The 20,091-nt window shown below is 40.2% G+C and overlaps 1 protein-coding gene across 1 annotated transcript in view; it reads left to right on the top strand.

The window, feature by feature from the left end:
* The window catches only part of PACRG (parkin coregulated), a 276,097-nt gene extending 260,591 nt beyond the window's left edge, over window positions 1-15,506 (top strand). The window contains exon 5 of the mRNA XM_059835655.1: window positions 15,346-15,506. Coding sequence (XP_059691638.1) covers window positions 15,346-15,506 — 161 coding nt within the window. The remainder of the gene's footprint in view (window positions 1-15,345) is intronic.
* The last annotated feature ends 4,585 nt before the right edge of the window (window positions 15,507-20,091 follow it).

The following is a 20,091-nucleotide window of genomic DNA, read 5'->3' as shown; positions in this document are numbered from 1 at the left end:
TAAAAACTGTTCTACATCAATAATTTTTTGAGTTTATGTTTCCTGAAAAATTTATTTGGCTTATGGAAATAAACCATCTTTATCATTCAGTGGGAAAATTTCCTTGTCTTTCCTTCCAGATCTGGTTTCTTCATACAAACGCAGTGGTGTTACAGTGCACATAAAGGTATATAATAAATGTTGGCAACTGTAATGATCTCCTGAATCTTCTTCAGACGGTTGTAGCTAAAACCGTGCATTAAAGATGCATGTTGCAGTAATGTAAGAAAATTATTACAAACTTTGCTTTCCCTAGGTATTACAACTTACATATAAATAAATACAACTTCAAAGCTGAGAAAGTTTCTTTCTCATGACATTTCTTACCAAAGTCTCACAGTGTTTCATGGTCACGTGTGCCTTTTCCTGTTAGAAGGGTGATGGATAGCTGTTGTTTTCTTGTACTTTTGGTACTGTGAAAAAAAGTTATGAGATAACAACATAGGTAGTACTTTTCATATTGAAAATAAGCTAATTAATCACTGCACTGGGCAGAGAAAAGCTAACTCCCTCTCTCATTTAGTCTTCTGAAACTCACTGATTTACATGGTGAGGCATGAATATAGCTGACAGCAGAATTAGGCCCTTCATTTCTTCATACTTTGTACATGCTTGCCTTGCTTGCTCGCTTCTTTAGTTAGGAAATGCTTTGATAAAAATAAACACACTTTAGTCCTGATTTTGCAATCACTTACACACTTGCGTGACAGTTTTCTGAATCAGACCTGTATCTGCTTATGATACCAAGAACTGTATTTTATGTAGCATGAGATTTATCTTATTGAGAAATTTTGCATGGATTTTGTTGAATTCCATTTTCTGAAGCTTCCAATACATGTACTTAAATATTTTCTTTATGCCCCTTTATTTTCTCCTCATTTTTTTTTCAGATTTTTTTTGTGTTTGTTTATTTTTTGGTAATATCTTGCTTAAGCTTATGATGTTACAGATGATGCTAACATCTGATTTATGTTTGTTCACTTTGCCTTATGGTCATGGCAGTTTTTCTTGAATATTTGGAAGGACCTCTTATGAGTACAACACAGAAAGACCACCTTTATGTAATTTCTATAGATTGTGCAGTACAATAATATCTTTAACTATTATTGCCATATAAATAAATAAAAAACCAAAGAATAAGCTTGTATCACTTTTAGATCAGTTACTACATCTGTAAAAATATAAACAGCCAGAAATAAATGAAGATAGATGCAGAATAACCATCTGTTAGGAAGTTAGTTCAAGTCAAAACACTTAAAACTTGGCACTGTAGATGTATTCATGTAAATCTGTATTTAGGTGTGTAAATATCTAGCCTCATGTACAGATGTTCTGATTCACTGCAGCCTTCATCTGGGAACTGGTAAGGGCTCAGGATTGGCCCCCTCAGCTAGCTGCCGAAAATTGGGTTCAGGTGCTAAACTTCGGGTCTCTCTGAAAACATTGGCAGTTGGCATTGGCAGTTCATAGTCTAACAAAAGGTCTGTCTTACAGCTTCTTCCTTGCCAGATCATAAGCATAGAGGTCAAGAGAGCCTTTTTGCATGAGTAACTAATTTGATAATTAGGTGAAATCTCCCTGGTCATGAAAGATGTAGATTTGAAACCACATAGGCTGAATGATGCTCAACTTGTTTCCTGCTTCCTGGGAGGGTGCTTCACGACTAGGTTTTCAAACAATAAAAACTAAGGCAGCCACTGCTGCCCTTGCTCATCGGTTTTTGCCTGCCTTCCTAAGAATACAAGGCTTAAAGGGTCACAAAGTTATTCTGTTCTGTAAGTCTTTCCCTCCCCTCAACTCCCATAACTTTTAAACTCATTGTCCAAATTCAGTCAAACAGGAAAAGGGGTGGAGTTTCTGGAAAAATAAGCATCTGAGTAGAGGGGAGAGATGCAAATTCATGCCCATGGTGAGAGAAATGTTGGTAGGTATACAACACATACGAGGCGTCAGAACAGGCCTTTGCTTATACTATCTTTTAGCTGATAGAACTTGTGGGAAATGATTATCATAAAGAGGTGTAGCACAAAACCAGCACATATCCATGAGAAACAGGTATCATTATGGTCTTGTGGCACAACTTGCTTTTAAAGAAATCATTCAATCTCACCCAGAAGGAATGAAAATAGATATAGAAACATAGAATCATAGAATCATTTAGGTTGGAAAAAACCTTTAAGATCATCAAGTCCAACCGTAAACATAACCCTGCTAAGTCCACCACTACACCATGTCCCAAAGTGCCTCATCCACACATCTTTTAAATACCTCCAGGGAGGGTGACTCAACCACCTCCCTGGGCAGCCTGTTCCAATGCTTAACAACCCTTTCCATGAAGAACTTTTTCCTGCTAGCCAATCTAAACCTCCCCTGGTGCAATCTGAGGCCATTTCCTCTTGTCCTGTCACTCGTCACTTGGGAGAAGAGGCCAACACCCACCTCTCTGCAACCTCCTTTCAGGCAGTTGTAGAGAGTGATGAGGTCTCCCCTCAGCCTCCTCTTCTCCAGGCTAAACAACCTCAGCTCCCTCAGCCACTACTCATAAGGCTTGTGCTCCATAACCCTCACCAAATTTGTCGCCCTTCTCTGGACACACTCCAGCACCTCAATGTCTTTCTTGTAGTGAGGGGCCCAAAAACTGAACACAGTAGTCGAGGTGCGGCCTCACCAGAGCCGAGTACAGAGGCATGATCACCTCCCTGCTCCTGCTGGCCACACCATTTCTGATACAGGCCAGGATGCCATTGGCCTTCTTGGCCACCTGGGCACACTGCTGGCTAATATTCAGCCATCTGTCCATCAACCAGCCCAGGTCCTTTTCCACCAGGCAGCTTTCCAGCCACTCGTCCCCAAGCCTGTAGCGTTGCATGGGGTTGTTGTGACCCAAATGCAGGACCCGGCACTTGGCCTTGTTGAACCTCATACAACTGGCCTGGGCCCATCGATCCAGCCTGTCCAGATCCCTCTGCAGAGCCTTCCGACCCTCAAGCAGATCAACAGTCCTGCCTAACTTGGTGTCATCTGCAAACTTGCTGAGGGAGCACTCAATCCCCTCATCCAGATCATTGATAAAGATATTAAACAGAACTGGCCGCAATACTGAGCCCTGGGGGACTCCGCTTGTGACCAGCCGCCAGCTGGATTTCACTCCATTCACCACAACCCTTTGGGCTCAGCCATCCAGCCAGTTTTTTACCCAGCAAAAAGTGCACCCATCCAAGCCATGAGCAGCCAGTTTCTCCAGGAGAATGCTGTGGGAAATGGTGTCAAAGGCTTTACTAAAGTCCAGGTAGACACCATCCACAGCCTTTCCCTCGTCCACTAAGTGGGTCACTTTGCCATAGAATGAGATCAGATTAGTCAAGCAGGACCTGCCTTTCATAAACCCATGCTGACTATCTATCCTTAGGAAAACTTCCGGGCTGTAGCTCCAGGGTGGATGCAAACATCTGAGTCTCAGAGAAAAACAAGATTTTAGACACTGTTCTGCTTGCTGTTCCCCCCTGGCTACCTCTGTGAGACTCACTGATCAGCCTTTCACTCACTTGGACACTGTTCTTGGGAAAGTAACTCCTACTTTATGCCATGTGGTAAGTCTGGTGCAGCCCTACCGATTCTTCTGCAGAGTCCACGTGACAGATATTAAGTGCTGCAATTCCTAACTTGGTCTGAAATTTCCATTCCGACTGTAAGAGATTTCTACCATGATGTTGTCTCTGGCCTGTGTCTCTAATTCTGCCTGACTGTTTTCACAGTTGTCTTCCATGGATGTGTGAAGTTAAGTCAGTCTGTTAGCTGAAAATTGTGAGTGCTGTTATTGTTCCTCTCCTATAAAATCAGGTTCTTATCTTATTGTACCATTTCCCCTACAGAGCTAGAACCATAACCCCTGTTTAAGCCAATCTGAGCTGCTAGATATGGATATATTACAATAATGACGATATATAAATAAACTGATATTAGCCTGACTTCTTCCATGACTTCCGAGGATTCAGTGACAGTGGTTATAATTTCTGCCAGACAACTATCAGCAGTTTCAGGAGCTTTTGAGGCAGATGGCTGAGGCACTAGATCTAATAACAAGTGTGCCTAAAATGACTTACTGACTTTTCAGCATTTTTTTATATTGAGAGGAAGGCTTATGCCTCTCTAAAATGAGGATATTACCAAACCAGCAAGAGATCTCTGGATGACTCTATTTTTTTATTCATATGATTAAAAGGAAGGAAGACAATCAAAAAGGAGAGGTCTCAAGCACTGGGAGGCTATTGGTACCTCTCCTTTCATGGACTAGTAACAGCTTCAGTTCACCTCCTCGATCTTAAAAAAGCAATACTTAAGTTGATAGCACACATTCCTGTAGGAGCCCTATACTTACATTAATAAGGTTGACATTCCCTTCTAAAAATTTCCAAAAGTAAACTTGTAAGTAGGTGAGATTCTTACTCAAAACTGTAAAGCAAAGATATTGGGTCCTGGCTACAGATATGCAGATAAGCCTGTCTACCTTTTCACCATGTTTTGCTGCAAAATGACAGTGGAAACTCAACAGGCTCAGGTATAGTATGTTGATTGGCATCCAGTGGGATACTTCAAATTACACTCTGGGATAACTATGTTAATCCATAATGCATACATTCATATAAATTAGAACCCTTATGGAGCATACTTAAGGAAATTAACTAGCCAAATGAATGTTCTTGGCTTCCCTTTCTCCACTTTCAGCCTTTGTTTTTCTTTGTCTTCTACTCCTGCCATGTACACATTCTTGTCCCTGGGACAAGGATTGTCTATTTTACTTATCAGTCAAGTGCCCAATAAACTTTGGCTGTGCTAGGACAGGTAATTCAGGAAGACCTTTCCAGATATCACCATTCAGTGACAAAATTTCTTGGTGACTCATCAAGAATTTTGCTCACATGAATTTATGGAGGCTACTATATGCTATTCTTTTCCCTTTAAATAACATCCCATAGTTTCCTTCAAAAGTCATCATTCTGCACTAGCTGCTGTTGTCCAAAAATGCTCAGAGATATTTTTCTGAAGCAGAAGTTTCTGTTACTCTTGAGGTAGTGCTTCCATGGGTACCAATTCAGCACTGCAGCTGCAGAGTTCGATCAGAGACCTGGAAACTCACTGCAACAACATAGGAGGTGAAACAGACATCTGTGGCCTGCTGGAAAGAGGTGATAAAGGAATTTTGTGAGGTGTTGCTTCTCACTTTCCTCTGGAGGCTGACCCTATACACTGAGCAATAAGTATTCCAGGAAAGCTGCAAGACAATATTACTCTTGAAATATGTCCCACTTAGATATTAGTCATGCCATCTTCCAACTTATCTTTTCAGTGTGTCCCAAATTTACCTAAAAAAACCTCCTCATGACTTTCCTTCATAGGAATGGCCATTTCATTGTTATTCATGTAAAGCTAGTTATAATGTGTGCATGTACCCTCAGATCATCCAAGTGTGAGAAAGCTATTTAAGTTGCTAGGAAAGAATTTTCTTGACAGCTTTTTACTTTAGTTCTTCATTATAATACATGAAAATGCAAACTTAGAAATATTCAAACACATTGTGCTCTGCGGTGCTATTTAACTGTTCTCTTGGCTGTTAGTTATAAACCTCTAGGCTAGCCTGAGTTGACCAAGAGCATTCAGCCATATCACTTATTTCTTCTCTTGTCTCTTCCTCCCTGTCCTGACGTGTGTGTGTGTGTGTGTATATGAGCTGTTTTCCTTCTGAAGCTGAACAGCTGTAGGCTTGTCAGGCACCAGGGCTGGAAGGGCTGTAAGATGAGTGAATGATGAATAAAAAATGAAGTTTGCAATTACAAAATGTAGCATGCTTTAGCTACATGTTGGAGAACGTAAGTGGTCATATTTGCCAGGATTGGCTGGAGAAGAACAAATTACAAAATTTCTAATCCTGTGCCTTAAGGCTCTGGCACAGCAACATGTCGTTATAGCAAACACTCAAATTACCACTGCAAGGGAGATGAACTTACTGTAACCAGTACACTGCCATCAGCCTATAGATACATGATATTTGCAGCAGTTTAGGACAAGCAAATACAAATTCACCTGAGAAGCAAAGAGTCTTTTTCAAGCTGTACTGCTCAGGTTCACTGCTTTTGAAATTAAGAAAAGTATTGCAAACTGAACTAGAAGTGCTGCATTGTTAGCAGTTGGCTGTGTTCTACATGATGGCACCTGTACAGATAACTAATGTTAACCAGGGGCCAATTTACCCTGCTGAGCATGTTATGTATCCTGTTTGCACACAGAAAAGCCATTTTTACTTCTACGCATAGTCCCAGAATAGGTAAGTTTAAAGGTCTTTTTCAGTAAATGTGTAAAACAAGTATGGCCTTAAGAGATTATGTGCTTATGGATGATTGCAATCCTTCAGGTGTAAGCAATGTAAGAAATAGCAGCATTTTTTTTCCTATACTCATACATGCCAACAGTAAAATTGTATCATGGACACTGTAAATCAGAAAAATGTATTCTTAATTCTTTCTCCTAAAGCTAGGACCTATGATTGCTTTTTATTTTTTCAGAAAAATACTATCTGGAATAGGAAAAAAGATTCTGCATTAACAATTTTTACTGCAACAACACCATTTTCTTAAAACAATGAAAAAAGTAATAAAGCATAATAAAACAAATATATATTTTATATATTAAAAATAATTTTCTCTTAAAATATTGTAATGTATATGAATAATAGTTTTATCTCAAAAAACCTGCTAGCCGTTTCCCATCCTCTTGTTTTTATACACACCTGTTGTGTGCAATCACTTCTTTGTTACAAACAATTGTATTTAGGCATCACTAAAATGCTTGTGTTTTAATAACTTAACACTACAATCCTTTTGTGAAAAAGTTAGGAGTACAGTTTAAAAAATGCAGTCTAGAGTGAGTCTATGATACCTATAGTGGCATAGTAATAATTATTTTATATTGGATAGTAAAGGAAGTAATCTTATAAAAGTTGCGTAAGTGGCGAAACAAAAGGTTTTGCTGTGTATTGCAAGAGTGTGTCAGTCTGCTAAATCTCAGTAGGTGGTCTAGGTACTGGGTCAGGTTACTGGAAAAACATGTGTAAATATCTTCTGTCTTTGCACATACCCACTGACGTTATCAATAGCATTGTTACTGCTAACCGCCATTGCAGTTCAGTTTGTTTCTGTTTTTCTCAAATTCAGCAAAGTGGTTCTTCTTAGACAAATGAAAATAGCAGACACATCAGGAGCTCACAGTATCAGCATGCTCCACTGTTTTAAGTCCCTGCAGTCCTGATGGCAAGCTAGACAAATAAGCAGTCGTACGTGAGATGGTTGACTTCTAGTAACTGTTGAGATGGGTTATGCAGTTTCACAACATGCCACCAACCAACCTCCCTTTCACTGATTTATTTCAGGAGGAATACATGTTCAGAGAAATATATGGTTCCTCAGTTCATTTAATATCAGTAAAAAGTGCTAAAGGGTTCTCTAAAGGAAGATGTTTAAATGCCAATATTTAAAATAACAATTTAAAAATTAGCTTAGGTCTAGAACAAGATTTGAAGGACTCAGCAGACTATACTGGAGAGCTCTCATATCCCCATTCCTCAAATTGCTCTTCCCTCAGCTTACTATTTAATGATCTATCATGACACAAAAAGATGCAAAGATTAAGTGTTTGGGATGACCATCTGCTGTACTTTCTTTCTGTTCAGCTGTAGTCTCATCCTAGTGGTAGTATGTCCTCACTGAACTGTGTGCTGCAGAACACAGGAGGGCCTTCTTGGCATATCAACATACAGTCTCTTCAAGCATCACTTCAGAAGACTGAAGTGATATACAAGAAGAGCAAGTTTCTATAACCTGAGATATTGTCTTTTTTGCATGTAACTTTATTTCCCCCATCTACAAGAAGGGCTGGAATGAGGATCCAGAGAACTACATGCCTATCAGTCTGACTTCAGTGCCGGGGAAGGTTATGGAGCAGATTGTCTTGAGTGCCATCACACGACATATACAGGACAACCAGGCAATCAGGCCCAGCCAGCACAGGTTCATGAAGGGCAGGTCCTGCCTGACTAACCTGATCTCCTTCTATGACCAGGTGACCCACTTAGTGGATGAGGGAAAGGCTGTGGATGTTGTCTACCTAGACTTTAGTAAAGCCTTTGTCACTGTTTCCCATAGCATTCTCCTGGAGAAACTGGCTGCTCCTGGCTTGGACAGGTGAATAAACTCAGTGTTAAAAATTGGCTTTAAAGCATTTTGGGACTTCCATCTTTGTCACTTTGAATTACATTAAAAATAAATTATGTTTATGCCACACACGTACAAAGGTTTGGTTTTCCATGGTTTTAATTCCTTTTGCATTAATTATGCTATATTTGGATGAGAAATTAATGGGACGAACAAATGTATTTCACATCGGTCCGGCAAAGCTATGCAAATTTTGCACACGCAAACATGATTTCCATCTAAAAAACAGTATTTACTTTGCACTAGCTTATATACATCCAAACCAACTGGAAGAACATCAGATTCACGTAAGTGGTGCAACTTTTGTTGCACTTTAAGCAGGATTTGTGACCTAATGTATTATTTTGCAACAGTAAACAGTGTACCAAGGCCAGAGATCTCAGCCTCCAGTTCCTGTTCCCCTGTTGAGCATGCTGTTTATCTATCTAAGATTTTTTAATACTACTTTGTTTGATATTGATCAGTAGCACAAACATAGGCAAACTTCAAAGTCTAGATTAATTGGAGAAGTTTAAGTACTTATAGAGGAAAAAAACCACAATAATAGTCTCTTATTTTTTACCTCATTGGTCAAGTATGTTTGCTAATATAATTTGTTACAAAATCTGTGATTTCTCTTCCATTTTTGTGCTTCTAGTTAAAAAAAAGTCTGGGTTTAGAAAGGATTACATTTGATGTTGCTAACGTTTCCTGGAAATGGAGAACTGTGATAACAGCTGCTGTCTTGGCTCATTTTCAGTTGGGTTTTATGGTTTGTTGGTTTTGGGCTTTTTTTATACTGCAGCAATTTACAAGTAGTTACAGCTATCCCTAGTAGGCTTACATCATTAGTAAAACATCGTAAGTCAGTCAAACGCTTCCTTTCCAATCAGAGCACTTCCTCCACTTGCTGAATTGTTGACTTTCTGAATAGTATTTATAGTAACAGCACTTACATTTTAAAAGAAATGCTAATTTATGAAATAACTAAAAGCTAGCTGCCAATGGAAGACAACTATAGAAAGAATCTATATTTTATACTAAAGCAAAATGCCTTCAATGAGAATTTAGAAAATCTTGGATGCATAATACCTAGCTGATTCATATCGAAAGTGTAAAATTGTTTTTTTCTAAGACCTATGATGAGCAGAAATGTCTCTATATTAGTATTCTTTTTAAATTCCAAGCATACATGCTTTCTTCTTGGATTGAAACATTCTTCTGCAATCTCTGCAGTACTGTAGCATTGTAAAGTGATAAACGCTCAGCACTAGTGATGAAAAAATAGAAGGAAGAGCCAAGTAAAGCAAGAGACAGGGAACTCTAAGTGTTGATAGTGTCATAAAACAGGTCTGTGCATATTCAAAGATTTGGCCTCTTTAGGGTATATTAGTACTTTCAGCTTTAATGTTTTAAAGTGCTTTGAAAGATGCATGTTAATTCTTTTTAAAATTATGTTTTCATAGTTTCAATTCAGGGTGTCAATAAAATTTTCAGCCAAATCTGTGCCTCTTTCTTAGGTATATGATTAAACTTCCAAAAGCAATGTTATATACGCAGGTTAGAATCTGTTACTATGCCAAAAGCTCAGGTTTGTTTTGTATCAAAACAGATAATAATTCTCCCTATGAAGTTTGTAACTTCAGCAAATCCTCCTTTGCCAAATACTTTTTAATATTTAAGGAGTAGCACTTCATCACATTTGAAATGGCTGGTGGAAAGCTCTGCCAGCTCAAGGGGATCTCTGCACCATATCTCATTCTGGGATTACTCTGCACTGAGCAACTGCAGATATTTCACCCTGAGCAAACTGACCTAACTTTGAAAACGGAGCTGACTTTGAGCAGGGCATTTGGACCAGATGGCTCCAGAGTTTCCTTCCAACATAAATTACTCTATGAGCTCTTCTTTCCAATGCTCTAGCTTTGGAACCAGCCTGTGTGAGGCCAGTTTGCACTTCTGTGTGCCATAATCTAGACGTGTCCTAAGAAACTTTTAAAAATGGCATTCATGTTGCTCTGAGCCCTCAGGAATGGAACAGGGGGGTTTCTGTCTGGGTTAGTAATGACCAAAAGTCGTAACCTCCTGGTGGCTCTTCCTTCACCTGAGTGAAATGATCCAGCAATGTCCCTCTGTTTCTCAGCAGACAGGAGGGTTTTAGAGTCTTACCCTGTGACTTTTCAGAGACTTTCAATTAAATGAACAGGGAGACCAAACTCCCTCATCCTTCCTGGAGCTGACAATTTCAAAGCACAAGTCTGAGTCACGGTGAGAGGAGCGGTGCAAAGGAGCTCTCCTCCCTCCTGCTGCACTGACTGATCAGGGGCTTTCATTTTCCACTCTGGTCAGGAAGCCAACATCTTTTATGACAATTAAACTGACCCTAACAAGGGAGCTTTGAAAAATTAATTAAGATCTGAACTGTACCTGAGCAGTGAACTTATGTGATGTGAACCCTGACATAGATACATGTCAATCTATAGCTGAAATCAGCTTCCATTTATTTCTTGGTATTGATACTGACTCCTAGAAGGAAAAAAGTCCTGAAATTTTCCGCAAAGTCTTTTAATGCTAGTTTGTGCTGCTTAACTGTATATTGTTCTGTGACAGGCTTTTCTGTAGAAATACAGTTCTGTACTGAGAAATATACCTGCACTTTACAATCCCATCATTGTTCTTTTTTTGAAGTAAAAATCTTATTCAGCTAAGTGGTTAGCATGTTGGCTTACTGTAATCATTTTAATTGCTGAGAATACCTGTTTGTTCGACTAGGATGAACTGAGCAGCTTAAAAATGATTTTTACATAGTTACATTTTACGATAAATGGTACTTTCATCATCTACAATAAAAAGTCAAAAAGCACGATTTGTGACTGATCCCTTCCGTTACTTGGAGCAAGTCACTTTACCTTTCAGTATCTCAGTTTCTCAGGATTCAAAAAGGGAGGAATGATGCATATCTTTCCAAGTAGTTTTATTGATTTGTGTACAAAAAACCCTCAAAACCATTATGCAAGAGCTCTCTGTGCTTAAATAGTAGTAGTTCAAAAATTTCTGCTAGGACCCACTTGTTCCAAGACAAGTTGAAATATATATGTGTGTATATATGCACTTAAAAGTTCATCAGTAAAGAATAAAGGAACGGCCTTTGAGTTACGATTTGATTAAAAACATTGCTTAAGCTGGGGACATGGGGCTTCTTTCACAGTCTCTTCAGAAATGTCTCTTAAGTATTATTCTGTCCTCCAACACTAGAGCATTCCTCAGATATTTAACATGTGGGGAAATACTAATATCCCAAGATTTATGACATCCCTACAACAACAGGTGTATGAAAACTCCGGTTTTAATTTGTGCTTTCCGTGAAGCAGAACCTTGGGAACAGCCATCACCAGGAGCGAGCTCTGGTATCTGTGAGATACTTACTGAGAGGTACTTTGACATATTGGGGGGATTAAAAAACCCTCTTTTCGAGATCTGGCCTGCCTTGAAGTGAAATCTAATAAACTGAAAGAATGTCTTGGACACTTTCAGATGCTAACAAATGTCCAGAGGTAAGAATAGATCTGACTGAGCTTTAAGGGTTGGTTTACTTTTCTCGTCCGCTCCAGGACTTCAAAACTGCCGTATCAAGCTCTTAATGCATTGAGAGAAACTTGCTTGTCCTTCTTTAATGCAATACAATTTTGAGGCATCACCCTAGTGAAATTTTAGAATGAAATGAGACGGAATACAAATAACACTAGAATTTCTTTAATATCCTGAATCATGAATAGAAGCATGCCTAGACTCAAATACAAACCATGTTTTAAAACAAAATTCAAATCCTCCTCTGGTTGCTGCCAAACGCTGAGTTCAGTCCCCGAGGGTGTGAGCAGGGTTTCCTCGGCTACAGCAGCTGGCATCGGCAGCGCTGACAGCAGGGCAGGGAGTGCCACTCCTGGGCTTGGTGTGCTGGCTGATTTCGTCAGCTAGTGCAGGTCTTGACAGGTGCAAAACCTTTCACTTTGCTTTAAGGTCCATAAAGCCCTGGGTGCATGATTTAGGAGACTGGGAACTAACTTTTTGATCCAGGAAGGGAAAATGAGATCTTTTTCTGATTGTAATCCTCTAGATTTGTTAGTATTCCTTCAATGCGTTTCTTCTAAACACAAAAATAACATTTGCTCTGAAAAGAGTTCTTGATGCATGCTGAATTTGCCAGACATTTCACTTTGAGACAAAAATATGACAAATGTGCTTCCTAGCATTTTCATGTTGATTTATTCTCCCTCACAAAGGACAACTTCATAAAGAGCTTGAATCAGATCCATGTTCACGCTTTACATATGCAACAGTTTTGTGGCTGACAAAGTTGGCTTCTCATGCGAACTAACTTGGAAATAGAGTCAAACCAGAGAAGGGCATGCTGAGACCACTATACTTCAGTAGCTATTTTTTTCCAACTAATCATCGTAATTATTATTGTTACTAGATATTTACCCTTAGGTGCACTGGGCAGATCATTCCGACTCATCCGTTTAGTGGACGTTGTCCTGTTGGGTTAATGATTATCTTTTTTGTCTGAAAGATTTGTTAATTCCTATAACTGCATAGGATAGCTATTTTAGTACTCACCAGGTGACCCCGATGCTGACATTATCTTTCTGGTATTGGTGGTTATAGCTTGTGTCATGACATTAATGTGAATTATGGCTGTCTTGAGGATACAAACCTTCATACAGCACAGATGGTCAGATGGAAAAAAAATTGTAATGACGGTCTGCACATCACACATTCAGTCTTCCCTTGCAGACTATTTCCTTTATCATTGCTTCATTCTCTTAGGCAACTTCTAATCAAGCATCTAAGGCATCATTTATTGTATAGACTATGCTCTATAATAAAGACTGTAACATGGGATTCTGAAAAATACCTTGCTACCAGCATTATCACAGCGACTTGTTGGCCTCCTCCAAACTTGCCTAGCAATATGTCAACATTACTTCCAGAGAGCTGATTTTTTTACTACTTCTTTGAAAGAACGATGAAAGCTGCGTAAGCTCATTAGCAGAGCATGTGTGTAGGCTTAAAATTACAGATAATAGACAAATGGTTGGAAAGTCAGTAATTCCTTTACATATGTGCCAAGACTTAGGTCAAGGTTCAGGGTTTCCTTTGCTCAAACTGGTGAAATCAGAAATACCTCCAGGTGTTCTGGGGAGTGCTGGCAGTGCACATGCAACACACGTGATGAGGCACAGTCGATCTCTGTTGTTTTCTGCAAAAGCAAACTATGTTTAGTCTAAATTGCACTCAGTTGTGATGTGCTTTTCTTTTTGCATTAGTATTTTGTATAAGCTGATCCTTTTATTTAATAGCTCTTGGTGTTTTCTATGCACTCTCATAATCTGTTATTTCTAACATTACAGTAAATTCATTGTAGTAAATTTTGATGTCACAACCCTGGCTTCTCATGTCAGTGAAATAATTAGTTAATATATAGGAAAGTATTTGTGTGCTTAAGAGTTATCATCACAAAAACATTACTGCCTTTCCACTCAGAAGCCTAGTCCTTGTATGTCACATCTGTATTTGTGTAAACATTTTACAAAAAGCAAAGTGATGCAAATGTGTGTAAGGAGTTTGAAAAACTGATATACACATAATTAACTTGGAGTGCAATCAGATATTTTACAGCAAAATTCAGCAAAAGGATGATTTTTACCCATGTTCATCAGGTCTTTCTTCATGAGCATGGTTTTTCAGTTTCTACTGGTAAAAAAGTCGCAAACTTTAAATCCAGATCCTTGGGCTTAGATCCAGGAGAGGATGTGAGGATGGGTGCAGTTGTACATCTACACCCCATTGGCCTGGGGATGAGGAAGCAGCAGTGGGAGCAAAATCTACCCTTGCCCTTGTGTGCACCGTGTTTCTAATGTGAAAGACACACACCACCCAAGAAGTTGGTTGCGTTGTCTTGACAGATCTGTGCTTTGCTGTCTGGCTGAGTGTGTCAATAAGCAAGCAGCATTATTTGAGATGTTAAATGTATGACATGGGCACATTGGCACCACTGCCCAGAGTGAGACCACTGACTGATTGCGTGTGGACTACCCTATAGCAGTGTGACAGTCGCTTCACCTGGACACTACACCACACCTGATCTGAGTACATTATGCTCCTACCAAATTTTTTTATATATATATTTCTTGGAATGTACCCATATTAAGATAGTTTTCAGAATATTGTTTTAAAACAAAACTAAATATATTTTCTTCCTTTAAACCTCTCAGCATCATTGCAGGTGAAGTTATTTCTTATTCTTGTATTTTTTGTTGTCACAATTGTTCACACTGATGTTTTTAAAGAATTATGCCTGTGTGTATGAATGTGTGTGTCACCCTTGCCCGTCCATGTTAGAGAAAGCAGCAGTAAATGTTACTGTATCTGGGGACTGCAATAATTTGTCCTTTTGACATTGACTTCATTTTACACATTTTTCAGGGAGCAGAAATTGAATGAGTGCCATGTTATACTCCAAATATCTCTTTTATACCACATGACATCCCCTCTATCAGAAACAACATAAGCATGTAAATATGATGTCTAACATGGAATAATCCCCAAACAATACCCATTTAAGATTTCAAACCACAACAAGTCTAGCTTAAGTCACATTTTGTAGTTAAGCATTTATGCATCTGGCAGTAGAATTTTGTCCTAAATAAGCAATGTTAGAAATAAAGAAGTAATGGTCTTAAGAGATTAACTGTGTAAAAGAGAGTCCATCTTTATCTTATAAAAGAATGTTTTCTTTATTTTTATTAGGATTTTCACTTAGATACTGAAGTAATGCATACATAAACAAATTTTGAAGGCATATGAAGTCAGAGCCTGAGCAGAGCCTTAAAGGGATACCAAACCATCCAGTTTTCAAATTCTGCTCTGTTTCATGTCACAGAGCAAAGTTCCTAATAGAGGCACAGTGACTGACCAGCAACTGCAATTTCCTATGTCATTATTTCAAAGCGTAACAATAAATTTAAAATAATTCTTGGGTTCTTTTTGTTTTATTAACCAGTTAATTCAGGCGATGGGATAGACTACAGCCAGCAGAAGCGTGAAAATATTGGAGATCTGATTCAAGAGACACTGGAAGCCTTTGAACGCTGCGGTGGAGAAACGGCTTATATAAACATTAAATACATGATCCCTACTTATCAGTCATGCATATTAAACTGAGTTGTATCAAATGGAATGATTCCATTGGTGTTCTAAAAAAACTGTATCTGACTCTGTATGGCATTTTGTTAGTCATGCTTTTTTCCTCTACAGCTGCTAAAATAGTGGCTTCTGGGGCATTAGAGTGTTAGCACTATTGTGAACAAGGCTTTCCGATACATAAATAGTGCCTGTTCCTTTGATTACAATGGTGCACTGTGCTTGTTTGTTCCCTGAAAGAATTGCTCCTTTATAAGAGAGCTGAGTCGAGCAGGAATCGGAGTTAAACCTTCACTTGTATAGACAATAAAACTATAATTTTCATACGCAATTCAGCAATTGCTGTTCTGTGTCTGCTTGCCCTGAGGGTGATGTCAGAGGCTGTAACAAGAAGAGTTTATGCTGACTGCTTAATAGGTGTTTGTCATGGAAGAGAAACACCAGTTCAGCAATGCCTCTATAGCAGCTGTGCTGAATAACGTGCACTGACATACAATAAAACCGTTGAATGTATATACCAATTGCAGTGGGAAAATTTATATGGTCCATTATAAAGCACTGTCATAAAATTAATTCATGTTTCTTACACACTCCTGATCTCGGCTTCCAGGTGTTTACCTTTTCATGGAACTTGGGTTCCTCTTGGCGAACATCAGGCACAACCACAGGTTTGAAGAAAAAAAGCCCAGACAGAACCTCAATGAATCAGATGGAAGATGGAGTGTACATAGTGTATCGGTCCCTAATGACACTGTTGATCTAGGTGGACACAGAATATACACACATATTTTTAAAGGGCACTGGGTATTTTTTTGTAACTGCAAGATTGCTATTGCTTTTCTGATACTATGGTATACATGTGTACAAACAATGTAACTATTGTTACAGAAATCCCTTAGAATTTCCTACTCAGTTTCTCCCTGCATACCCACAACACAGAATTGATATAATCATGGATTTAAGCAATGCTATTGAGATTGACTTTATTGCTTTTTAAGCATTTCTATGGAATAAATCTACAAAAAATAAAACAAGTTTTACAATTCTCAAGGACAACCATTTAAAAATATCGAGTCAGCTCAAAACACATCAGGAGATATGAGCTTTGTCTAAAAAAGCATGAGATTTTTAAAAGCACAGACTTTGGGGTCATTTTGCTTTTATTCTGGTTTCTGGAAGCTCTTAAAATATACTCAAGTTGCACTTCCAAGTGTTTCTCTGTAACTGTTAGAGCTCAAAATGCACTATTTGGTGTTAGACACATGAGACTTCTTCCAAGTGCTTATCCGCATCCATATTCACACCCTACAAAGCTTGCATGTGTGAGAGAATAGCCCCTACACTGTCCTGTTCTCTTGGGTGTGCACTGGAAGTGAGCATCTTCCCACCGGCTGAAACTTTGAGCTGGGTCTGTCGTTAGACTGACATTAGACTTGCCTTTTTCTCTTCTGTGGGATCTTCAGCCTGAGGATCTTTTTTTCTTTTACTTTCTTCTCTTTCCTGTAATTGAAAAAAAGCTAAGAGGAAGATTTTTACTCTTCCTGCCTCTTTGAGGAACTGGAGCATCAAGTGATGCCACCAGCCACGAGCGCTCACCAGTCCCCGGTTTACGCATGGCTGCTGCAGGTGTGCCTTTTTCCCAGGCTCCAGAGACCTTTCTTTTCTATTTGGTTTTCGGTTCTTTCTGAGTTTTCTTTTACGCATTGCCAGGGCTTCCCTCAAGTCCCTAGAGTTCAGGCAGTGTCTATCCTGTGACTAACACACACCTCTGATGGATGAGCCCGTCCAATGTGCTGTGTCACATCTAGGGCATCCATAAATCTTTCACCTCCTGACCAGAAAGAAAGGTGAAGCCTGGCTGTAGGCCCATGTCTTGGGAAACTCAGGACTTTGTCTTCAAACCTTGCAGCACAGAGCCTAGCAGGATACCGCAAGTGGGGCTAAGGCCACATCTCCTCTTCCAAAAATGCCTTTCTACACAGCCACCCTGGCACTATCAGCTCAGCCTTCGCTTACAGTTTCTCCCTGTGTTTCCCCTCAGCAGACCCCTGTCCTGCATTGTCCCTGGCACCAATAAGCGGTACTTTCTCATTTACTGGCACCTATGGGTTTGGTTACTGTGGCATCGCAGGTTTCCCGTGAGTACAAAGTGTGCTGGAGGACTGCCGCTCAGAGAGAGCTGAGTTATTCAGCTCAGAAACAAATCAGGCCCTTCATAAAAGGAGTAATCCCAGGCCACCTTTCACTCCTTAGCTATTTGTATTCTGTCCATAAAAGAAAGCCCAGTACCACTCTTTGCCTGAGATCAAAAAACTCCTCAATCGCTGGCTTCAGTTCCCCCGCTGCTGGGCTCCAGCCACAGAGCTGCTCGCAGAAGGGACAGTACGGGAAAGGGCTCTTGTCCCTGGGATTTCCCCATCCAATCACCCCTCCACATCCCAGCAGGGCTGCTGAGGATGAGGTGAAGTTGCGGGCTCCTCACCAGCTTTGTAACTCTATTCCCTGACTCATTCTTTTTGCATCCCCTCCCCTTTAGCTCAACTAGGACAAGACTACTAACTGACAAAGAGACACGATAGAAAATGGGTACTTCATGCAGCTGCAGACTTGCCTGGACCTGATCCCCCCAGCGCTGTGCTCTTTCTTAAAGATTTCTTTCACAAGATGTTGCTTCAACAAGGGGTGACCTTATTGCAAACCATAAGGGCAATAGAGGTCATGCCCATTCACATCAGGAAAAATAGGTTTTACAGTGAAGTGCTTTTACTTGCATGTTCAGGATGGGAACATTAGCCTCTATCATACTGTTTCTATGACTGGGCCATTGCTTTAAAAGTGTACAGTCTCCCATAACCTCATTAATCCTAGGAGCTGGACTGATAAAAAGAAGCATGATAAAAACCACAGGCTGGTAATTTAGGAACACTAAGAATAAAACTATTTTAAGATGTCATTTTACTAAGTCAAACTGTGGGCCTACCAACCTTGACAGTGTCCCTTTAAGCATGATCAGCAGCATATTTATAGGCAATTACAGCACAGCTCAGAGCACTTTATAAAGCACAAGATCAAGGACCCAGGTGCTTAAGCATTGAGTAATACTATGTCATTCAATATACTGCTTAGCTATTTTACCGTGCTCAAAAAATGGAATTGCGGTTAAAAAATAGTAACTGCCTCTCTTTTTACCAGATCATATAATTGTGGTCACTGACATTAGGGGCAAGCCAATCAACAGTTTCTAACTGTAATCAATTAAAAGGCATTCTGGGCCAGATGTTTCAAGGGGTATAAATTAAGCATAGCACCATTAAAGGTAACTTGGCTTTACAGATTTGATGTGGTTTGTGCCTTGTTCTGAGGTTTGCTGCTGTTTCTAGCTCTCCAGCCCCTGCAAGGTAAGTAGCATCAGTAAAGGACCACGTGGGTTGTTAAATAAGTTTTAAGTGCTGGTTTTCTGAAACTAAATGTTTGAGAAGTCTCCAGTTTATCTTGATAAACATGTTAGATAGGTTGGCTGGTGGTTGTTTAGTTTGAAGAATAAAAAGCATATGTTAACATTAGAAAAAAAAAATCTACCTGTGGCCTTTTGTCTTGCATAATCATTACAACAGGATTGAAATGAGATCTTTTTAATGATTCCTTCCCCAAAGCTCTGTAAGGGAACTCCGTAACAGGTGTCAGAATTTTGGGAACTCTGGTGTTTTGTGAATGCTGGTGGGTGCTATAAAGCAGTTGCTGTGCAAGCTGTTGAGCTACTGAACGGTACAAGTTGTCTGTGTGAAGCTGAGCAGGGGCAGAAGTGGCTGTGGCTCCTGCCCAGCTTGGGCTGGGGCTGCCCATGGGCTCCTGTGGAGGGGCAGAGCCTGGCAGAGGACTGGGCAAGCTGCTGCCAGTGCTGGCGGTGGGGAGCCAGAGCCAGGCTTCTTGCTGGTAGCTTTCCAGTGTTTCAAAGAGATGGAGCTGACAAAAGGAGTTTAAAAAAGGCCTCCCAGGAGACAAATGCAAAAGGGCTATGGGAAGCTGTAAATGGGAGGGAAGGTATGGGACCCTGGCTGGAGGGGTGTTTGTATGTGGGGTGTAGGGAGGTGTAGCTGCAGCCAAGCAGGGCAAAAATAAAAAGCTAAAGCAGACACTGTGTGCTTTCCTAATCCTGTCTGGAGACCCTCTGACTTCCAGAAAAGCATTCTCCAGTCTGAGGGGCTCTGCAGGCAGTGGGGCAGTTCACATTTTTCCACTCATCTGTAACATCCTGTGTTTTCTGCTTTAAATAAAAGCAGCGATGTTTGCGGGAACTCTGTACAAAGCCTGTCTGCTTGCAACTGCTCGGAGCTGCTTTGTGCCTCCTGGAGACCGGGAGGGGAAGGTTCATGGCCTGGCAGGACAAGATGTTCCCTGCACCGGCCCCATAATCCTTCCGGCGTGTGAGGGGTGGGAAGGGGAGCGTGTGTGGTGGGGCATATCTTAGCTGCGCTTGCTCTTGCCTAGCGAGTACAGCCTGGGTATGTCTGTGGGGCTTCTCGCTGAGAGCTCTCATCTCCTTTGGGTGGTGTATGCAGAGGGGGGAATGTGTCTCCCAAACCTCTGGGGCAGTGGGTGCCCTCCA

Source organism: Gavia stellata, chromosome 2 (genome assembly GCF_030936135.1).
Source record: "Gavia stellata isolate bGavSte3 chromosome 2, bGavSte3.hap2, whole genome shotgun sequence".
NCBI classification, from domain to species: Eukaryota; Metazoa; Chordata; class Aves; order Gaviiformes; family Gaviidae; genus Gavia; species Gavia stellata.
This window is presented reverse-complemented; position numbering and strand designations above follow the sequence as displayed.